The sequence below is a fragment of the Sapajus apella genome, unplaced genomic scaffold (genome assembly GCF_009761245.1).
Source record: "Sapajus apella isolate SASKATOON/1434 unplaced genomic scaffold, GSC_monkey_1.0 scaffold62, whole genome shotgun sequence".
Lineage (NCBI taxonomy): Eukaryota > Metazoa > Chordata > Mammalia > Primates > Cebidae > Sapajus > Sapajus apella.
Genome location: NW_022437002.1, coordinates 7,414,834 through 7,424,332, shown reverse-complemented (window position 1 = coordinate 7,424,332; position 9,499 = coordinate 7,414,834). Strand labels below are relative to the sequence as shown.

The window sequence follows — 9,499 nt, the reverse complement described above, 5'->3', positions numbered from 1 at the left end:
TTAGGAATGCCACAGACAGATAGGTAGAAAGCCATTATGGAATCTGAAAGAACAGCTGCATAATACCAAGACAATTCTAAAGTTGAAGGAAAATGCTATTTAGTCTTACATTCCCGTTTTAAACATGTCTTTATACTTAAGAATGAAGATATTCTTTATTCTAATCTTACAACTTCATTAAAGTTGAACTGATGCAAGCTTTGGTAATCTCAAAAAGGTTTGCCTGAAATTATTATGTATAAATGGTATCTGATATTTCTACCTGTTGGGACTTTGAATATAGTCAGTAAATTAGCCAAAAATGGGAACAAGTCTTTTGATGAAAAAAAAGGAAACAAAAGAATTTGCAATTAAAGAATATGTTTACTGGACTATGTTTTTAAAAAATTGCTTTCTTGAAAACTGCCCTCTGTAATTTTACTGTTGGGTCATACCAATAAGGTCAATCAGAAAAAAAGATTTCAAATTCTTTCAAGACATAAAGAAAAAGAACTCACCCATCAAATACAAATATACTATTTTATTCTAAGGGAATATTTCTGTGGTTTCTGCAAGGGGAAAACCTAAAAGTGGTTAAAAAACAAAAAAGAACAGAAAGGATGATTTAGATGTTTTTTGTTTGATGTTTTTTTCTCCCCTGGAAAAAAAAATGTAATTTTACACAATTTTCGTGAAATTAAAAAAGCAATAATCAGACGCACACATCAACAGCTACACTTATGAGGAATGACCAATAATTAATCAATATTTTCTCTTATGAATAAATTTAGGGTTCTGGGCAACTCTGTGGACTAACATGCAAATGAAATCCTGATACAGTCATTTATCTGGGTATTGGCTGTTCTCAGTGAAAAGATACAGATTTTTTTCTTTCTGGTATTTCGTAACAATTTATCTACTATGCTAACAATATTTGTTTTTTCATACAACTACAGAAGGGGAAAATGTTAGTGTTTATACAAACCGTAAAATTCGTATGGTGGGGACTATTACACCTGCTGTTTCTGGACAGTTTATTGGCAGACTCATCAGACAATCCAATTATTTGTCCTCCATATCAAACACGGTATGGAAGTAAGAAGTTTTCCAGTCAGAAATGACAAACACAGATGGAATTAATCATACAGAATCGGGGCAGATTTACTTCTTTCATACAGTTCTTGGTAACAAAAATGAGATCTGTTACAGGCAGAGGGACAGAACCATCAAGTACACAATGTCAAAAGGCCTACTTTTAAAATTTTACTTAAATGCCTTTCATTTGTTAAAAAAAAAAAATACACCTGTCACCCCCTCCTAAAAAATGAGATAACCTGTAAAGTCTTTCAAGATTAAAATTTCTAAGAGGCTTTTTGACATCTCTCAGTTTTATCATAGTGTCAAATTAACCTTAGCTAAATTGGCAAACATCATAAAACTTTTCATTCAAAATTTTGTGGGGAAGAAACAGAATAGAGATGAGGGAGATGGACTGATATGCCATACACACCTATGACTTGCAATCCTCATAGAACTACTAAAACAGCTAGAGTTTGGAATAATGCTCTCAGAAGACCTGCTTATGGATATGCAAGACAATGTCTTTGTATCCTAACCCCAGAATCCCTATTTTCAAGTTTCATAGGGCAACAATGTTGTCTTCCAAATGCTTTATATAGGAACCTACTAGGACCTTTTCTACCATAATTCAGATAGCTAAGTAATACTGTATCTTTGTGGAATCACTCACAGGTTTGCCAGAGTAAGGAAAGAGACTATTCTTTTTGAAATGACAAGGGCCTCCAGAAACTGGTGCAAAAGACAAAATAAGAGGAATTGTTTGGGAAACAGGAAGGTAAAACAATGGGAGAAAAGCTGCCATTGGGGAAAAAAATGAAAATAAAAAGAGAACCCCCATTTCTGTGTGCCACAGCTCAGGCTGTGAGACAGCAGCAATACAGGCCCACACCCAGAGAAGTGGGCATTTTAGTGGGTTTCTACAAACATTTCAAGACACCTGGGGTCTGACAGGCTCCACAGATTTTCTGCGTGCGTAACTAGCTTGTGGAATATCATCCCCTTTGCCTTAGTTTACCCACATCCAGACCCACCGCTGAGAAAACTTGACCCAGAAAATGAAAGGGACACATTACTGTTAACGGCAGTGAAGGTCATTTTCCCTGATGTAAGGGGCCCATGGCAAAAGCTTCTGTCCTTCACATGATTGGCTTGGCAGTGAAAATCAAAATCAATCAAGACCACTTCACTATCTGTTTTAAAAAGCTGAGTATTTTTATTGGGTCTTTAAATCTGGGTCCCACAGTCCTCATCTGATGTCATTTAGCTCTGTACCAATATCTCCTCTGACGTTTACGGAGGGCTTGCCCAAGTAGCCTATTGCAGCCAGGGTTTCACTCCAAAGCTACCTTTCTAAGGTCTAAGGTTACTATGGTAGAGTTTTATACAACAGTTTTCCTTAAAAATATTCCACAATTTGTTACTCCCAAACAAAATAAGATTATGCACCACTCGGAGAAATTAGTCATTCTGAAGATGTCTAAGAACTATATCACTGCCAAAGAACATTTCTCAGTTCATATTCTTTCCTTCAATTTCCATCTGCACATCCACACTGTGGGGTTCACAAGTCATCTGTTTTCCATGATCTTATAGTCAAGTCAAGAGGACTTGGACTTATACATCATTTTCCAACAGCTGGATGCATTCACAGTTTGGTGCATACCAATATGTATGAAAATAAGAACCTCACTTCCATTTTAATCTGATAATTCAACATCAGAGTCTTCAGATTTGGCTTTGGCAAGTTCTTCATGTACCTCCCTCACCATGAGAATACGTGTTAACATGGTGTCCAGAGTTCCAGGGTCTATCGGGAATGTGGAATACCACATGGGGCTATTCGGGACACAGGAGCGCTCAGGTTGAAGGTAAAACACATCATTCCTCTGCTTCACACTTTCAGAACTATCCACAGGGGGGAAAAAAAGAAAAAAAAATTACAAATCAGAGACTATAGGAAACATGTACTATTCTTAAGCAAACTGTGGTTTTTGCCATTTAAAAAAAATTAAAAATTGAGGCAAAAACCGCAATTACTTTTGCACCAACCTAATATGGCTCTCAACTTTTCTCCACTGTCACTCACAATGGGGAGAGCAATGTACTCACAAGGATAAACAGGTTTACAGGAAGATTTCCTCCCAGGAATAAGCTGAGATCACATTGGATTGGAAGTAAGTATAAAGTTAATATAAGACAAGGTATAAATCACAAACTTTAGTACTTCAAACATTACTAAGAGCAACAAAAAAGTCAACTCACGTATGACACTATGGCTAAGAACCACATACCGGAAGTGCCCAATACCCTGGAATGAACCCCAAGGGCACTCAATACACATTATCAACAGGCAAATGCAGCTATTACATTTCTTTTCAGAAAAAAGTGCTTTAGTGTAAATCTTACAACTCTAAAATCACAAAGTTTTTCTAAGAAAAGAACTACTTAGAAAATTTCAATTCCTTAAAAATTGTTTTTCTATTGTAGCTTTGGCAAAGTAAAATTTCTTTTCTATACAAATAACAAACTACAGATTAGATATCACATAAAGGTTGTACAACAGTTGTAAAGATCAAACAATAGCAGCAATTCTCGCTTTTGAAAAAATTTTCATAAAATAATTATGAAGACAAGGTAATTTGTTTTGTGGTTCAAAATCCACACAGATATGACAATGGGAGAAAAAATCCTGGTAAATCCTTGTCTAAAGTCACAGGCCAGCTACTTTTCTGTGTTCAAGCATCTGAAATCCAAAATATGTTAACTGCCTTCTGAGCGCACTATATTTAGTTCAGAGAAAGATTACCATTTTGACAGGTAAAACTCATAAAGTCGGACTGGGCATCTGAGTGGGTTGTCAGTATTCTCTGCCATCTCCACCCCCACTGGAACCTCATCATCTTCATTTCGTTTCCTCTTGCCAACAGTCAGTTTATCTTGAGACAAGAAATAATCATCAAAGGATTATATTAGAGAAGTCTACTCTTTTGAGTCTCAAAAAACCAATGAGCTTTGCTTTGCAGCCGAAACTTTCTCATTCCCTCCCCTTCACTCACTCACACTCATTCAATCAACACTGAGTGCCTATGGAGGTGTCAGGCATTATTTTAAGTGCTGGGTTTTATGGCATTAAACAATGTCCCTATCCTATGAATTTTATGTTCTGCTGCTCACCAAAGTGGGCGCACCATGACAAAAAATATGGCATTGGAGAATGTCTCTATTCTGAACCTGACTTTTTTGAGGGGAGACAGGGTCTTGCTCTGTTGCCCAGGCTAGAGTGCAGTGGCTCCAACGCAGTTCACTACAGCCTCAAACCCCCAGGGTCAACCGATTCTCCTGCATGAACCTCCCAAAATATTGGGATTACAAGTATAAGCCACTGCACTCAGCCTATAGCTGCTCTTAACAACTGGCATAGGACTTTCTCCAGCTTCTTGCATTATTACCTTAACAAAATTCACCCCCGTTTTCTATTTAGAAGCTACCTAAATAAAAAGACTTTGCTAGTCACTTAGAAAACAAGCTGAATTCATTACTAATGTTGTCAAGCACCTAATCAGCAAACAGGGAAATATTATCCACCTGCCTTTCCCTCCCCCAGTTCATATCAATTGAGGCCAGGTGTGGTGGCTCATGCCTGTAATCCCAGTACTTTGAGAGGCTGAGTGGGGAGGATCACCTGAGGTCAGGAGTTAGAGACCAGCCTGGCCAACATGGTGAAACCCTGTCTCTACTAAAAGTACAAAAATTAGCCAGGTGTGGTAGCACATGCCTGTAGTCCCAAGCTACTAAGGAGGCTGAAGCAGGAAAATCGCTTGAACATGGGAGGTGAAGGTTGCAGTGAGCCAAGACTGTGCCACCACACTGGGTGACAGGGTGAGACTCCGTCTCAAAAAAGAAAAAAACAAATCAATTGAGAACACAAAGTGGGTTACATATATATATATATATATATATAACTAAGGAAACAGGACATAAGACACTAGGTGAAAAAGATAATCTTAGTAAAGGAACAACTCAGAAACAAGTTTATACAAAGTTGAACATCACAAATGCAGATTTTATTTTAGTGATTTAAATTCTCACATTCAAAAAAATATGTTCTACTTTTAGAAATTAATTTGGGTAAGTTCATGACTTATGATTCTGTTCAAAAATAATAAATTTAATTTCTAATCCTATAATACCAAGATTTTTTAAAGATTAAAAACTGTTATTTAATAGGCTGTTTTTGAAATGCAAGACAATAAACCTAGGGGTTCTGGTCAAAAAAAGATTTCAAAACAATGGACTAAAAATTATGTAGGTTTCTTTTAACTAGTGGTTGATTCATCTGCTGTTTGTAAATCAGTGATTCTCAACCCTGGTTGCATATTTAAATTCCCTGAGAAGTTTTAAAATGCAGGCTACTGGAGCTCTACCTAATTAAATAAAAGTTTCTAATTTAAAAGCCAATGAAAGTATATTGAAACATGATTCCTCTCCTTTTGACGCTAGCCTTTGACAATAGAGAAAAATATTCAAATGTTAACAATAAAGCTACACTCTTCCACCTCTAGAATTTGTAATTACCTTTCTGCAGTAACTGTTTTATTACCACTACTAAGACTTCAAAGAGAAATCTGACAAACACCATCTCATACCTGGTTCTGACTCCTGCTTCTGTAGAGGTGGGAAGAACCTCAGATATGTCATCTTGGTACTGTACTTCAGAGTCCTGGTCCGTCTCATCACATGGGCAAAGGAAAGCTTCAAGTGCTCAGTAACATTCTTTAGTTGGAAGTATTTGGTATTGAAGAAAAGGAGGGTGTTTAAAAGGACGATTGGTGAGTAAGCGCCCAGCTGTTTGCACTCCCACAAATGCTCTTCTTCAATGCGAGAGAACATGTAACCTAGACAGAAGAAGGGGTACAAGAAACAGTGCTGAGCTCTTGCTAAAGACGACTAAGTAATCTCTCAAATTCTAGGACACGGAGATATAAAGAGAAAGACGGATTGTTCCTCTGTCCCCTCTTCCTTATGCAGAAAACTAGAAAAGGAACCACAAAGAAAAAGGCAGATGATTCCACTCAAGTAGACATCATGAGAGTCTCCTGAAACAGTTTTAATCTATTGATATTTTAGATTAGGGGTTGTTAAGCTTTCAAAAGGGCCAGAAAGTAAGTATTTTGGAATCTGTAAGCCATATAGGCTCTGAACAATGCTGTTGCTATAGAAACTAAGGAGCCATAGAGGACACATAAAACAAACAGGCAGAGCTATACGCCAGTAAAGTTTATTTATAGGCAAATTTGAATTTCATATAATTTTATTTATTTATTTATTTATTTATTTTGAGCCAGGTTCTCACTCTGTCGCCCAGGCTGGAGGGCAGTGGCACAATCAGGGGTCACTGCAGCCTCAAAGTCCTGGGCTCAGGTGCTTCTCCCACCTCGGTTTCCTGAGCAGCTGCGACTACAAGCACCACCACCACCATGCCCAGCCAATTTTTTGGATTTTTTGTAGAGACAGGGTTTCACCATGTTGCCCAGGCTGAACTGAACCCTTGGGCTCAAGTGATCCTCCTGCGTCAGCCTCCCAAAGTCACACCTGGGACTACAGGTGTGAGTCACCAGGCCCAGCTATGAATTCAACCTAATTTTCACATGACAAAATATTAATTCTTAAAAAAAAATTCCCCCAAATATTTTAAAATGTAAAAACAATTTTTAGCTCATGGATTGCAAACCAGGGAGCAGGCCATGTTTGGCCATGGACCACAGTTTGCAAACTCCCGCTGGAGATCGTTAAACTTACTGTTAAGTAGCTCAGTCTCATTTAGTCAAGATTATTAAAAGGCAGACAACTCCCTCCCTCCCCTCCCACTCTTCCCACCTTAATTTTTAATTTTAATTAAGAGGGATCACTTCCTGATGACTCACCTGGGATTTTTCTTGAAAAGCAAAGATCTTAAGGAAGAATGAAAATAAGTGGACCTTAATCGCACCTTCCTCATGATGCCCCTTAAACATAGTTCTTTCCTACTGTTCTCTCCTCAGTCCTCTGTTGCTGCTTCTGCATTCTACTCTTGGGAGATTATCCATAAACATGACTTAATTATTGCAAACCTTTGTCCCTGGTCCCCTCTCTGAATGCTAAATGCATGAAACCACCCTGTTGCTCAGAATTCTTCAAAGGTGCTCTGCAGCCCAAGAGAAAGGTGCGCACATTACTGAGCATAACACCAAACCTCTGCTTTCACTTCGGCCTGAGACCTGGAGTGAATTACGGATTTGTCTAATGACATATGGTCAAAGATAATCAAGAACAAGGACTTAACTCTCTTAACAACAGTTCAGTATACATACAAACTACTGAAAAAGGTCCACTGTTAGCAGATATGATATGTGAAAGCTACACCACTGCTACCAGATCAAAAATGGTTTCTAAAAAGTTAAATGTAACTTCAAATTCATTTACATTTTCTGTAATTAGTATACATGTACTATATGAAATTTACAGTTTTCCTAAAACAATCAACAATAAACCAAAGACCTTCTCCTCAGAAGCCAAAATATACTATAAATATGGACAGAAATAAAAATAAACAACTTTTTTTAAAGATAACCATAAAACTTAAGCAATTTAAGAAAGCACATCATGAAAACAACAAAAAAAAAGCACCCTACCATTAGGAAGTATTGTAGGTTCCCATATTTTCAAGAGTTTGGTAAGTTCAATCATAAATCTGGAATAGGGCTCAGTAAAAATGTTATCTATTCTACCATTTTCAAACAGGTACTACAAGAAAAAAAAAGAAAATATACATGTTGATAAAAACATGAGTTCTTAGAAAATTACTGTAAGAAATACAGTTTACCCTTAATTTTTGCCCTTACAATATTATAAACCATGTTCAACCTCTCAGTACTTTAGAGATAGCTGTTAAAACATCAGAATTCAAGCTAACGGTCCTTTTCATGTTAACACACTGCCTTCGGCACTGACCTTGCAAGGTAGTTTTTTATTTCCTTTTTAAAACACGGATGGTACAAAGTATTATAAAAAACCCTTTACTTAATTCCTAAAACTGACATACTAAAAATTGGTTCCAATGTACATGTCCCAATCATGTTTTCCCTGTTTCATAATGTGTATCTGCAGATGTGCTCTTTTGTTTTTTACCCAGATACAACAAGATCATTTCTTGCAATAATACAGTTAGCTAATGTCAGTTGACCTGGGGAAACCCAAATTTATAAACTATTTACTTGGAGCCTTCTAACTACGGCTCTCAACTCTCTGCCCCACAACCATCAAAAAAGTCCAAAAAGTTCAAGTCTAATTATAGGACATTAAACTATGTTAATTATAACCACCAACAACCATATCATAGGATAGAACAAAAAGAATAGCTACAGTTTAAAAATGCATTGAGCCTGGCCGGGCGCGGTGGCTCACGCCTGTAATCCCAGCACTTTGGGAGGCCGAGGCGGGTGGATCGCGAGGTCAAGAGATCGAGACCATCCTGGTCAACACGGTGAAACCCCGTCTCTACTAAAACTACAAAAAAAATTAGCTGGGCATGGTGGCACGTGCCTATAGTCCCAGCTACTCAGGAGGCTGAGGCAGGAGAATTGCCTGAACCCAGGAGGCGGAGGTTGCGGTGAGCCGAGATCGCGCCATTGCACTCCAGCCTGGGTAACAAGAGCGAAACTCCGTCTCAAAAAAAAAAAAAAAATGCATTGAGCCAGGAATGGTAATCCCAGGGCTTTGGGAGGCCAAGGTGAGAGGATCACTTGAGGTCAGCAGCACAAGACTAGCCTGGGCAACATAGTGAGACCCATCTCTACAAAAAATTTAAAACAAATAGCCAGGGGTGGTGGTGCATGCCTGTAGTCCTAACTGCTTGGGAGTCGGAGGCAGGAGGGTCGTTTGAACCTAGGAGTCTGAGACTGCAGCTATGATATGAGCTACGATCATCTCACTGCACTCCAGCATGGGCAACACAGCAAGACCCTGTCTCTTTTAAAAAGTACTGATGGTGCAGGTCAAATAAAATCAATTGGAATAGGGACATACCATAAGTGGTAATAGAATAAAAGGCAGTGTGTAATTACATGATATAATTTTTTGGTGTTTTTAAGATTTAGCATTTTTAATTTATATTTCCAAGGCTATCTTGGTTTCTTGCATTTCTATCTATGTATGATTTGGAGATAATTACTTCCATTTAAATTTATTCTGGCTAGTAAAAATTACCACTTCAATAGGTATTTTTATGAGGCCTCCTCAAAGGCAATTTATGATCTTATTGCCAGATTGCAGTTTGTTGTTGAACAGTAATTCTTTTTCTTCTTTTAATATAGTCACTTTCAAGCTTAAAAATATATCTTCATTATTGAAAAAGTTCAAAATACAGGAAAAGTAGACTATACAAACTCATCACACAAAGTCA

At 37.7% G+C, this 9,499-nt stretch overlaps 1 protein-coding gene across 7 annotated transcripts in view; it reads right to left on the bottom strand.

Annotated features, from left to right (window-relative positions):
- Window positions 1-500: 500 nt before the first annotated feature.
- Window positions 501-9,499, bottom strand: part of ZMYM4 (zinc finger MYM-type containing 4) — a 155,614-nt gene continuing 146,615 nt past the window's right edge. For 4 of the 7 annotated variants that reach the window (XM_032246897.1, XM_032246896.1, XM_032246898.1 and 1 more), the window contains 4 exons: window positions 7,731-7,842; window positions 5,706-5,954; window positions 3,866-3,995; window positions 501-2,964 (listed from right to left, as the gene is read on the bottom strand). In XM_032246897.1, the coding sequence (XP_032102788.1) occupies window positions 2,757-2,964; window positions 3,866-3,995; window positions 5,706-5,954; window positions 7,731-7,842 (699 nt within the window). In that variant the 3' untranslated portion in view covers window positions 501-2,756. The remainder of the gene's footprint in view (window positions 2,965-3,865; window positions 3,996-5,705; window positions 5,955-7,730; window positions 7,843-9,499) is intronic. The other 3 variants (XM_032246900.1, XM_032246902.1, XM_032246899.1) reach the window with 3 other exon arrangements.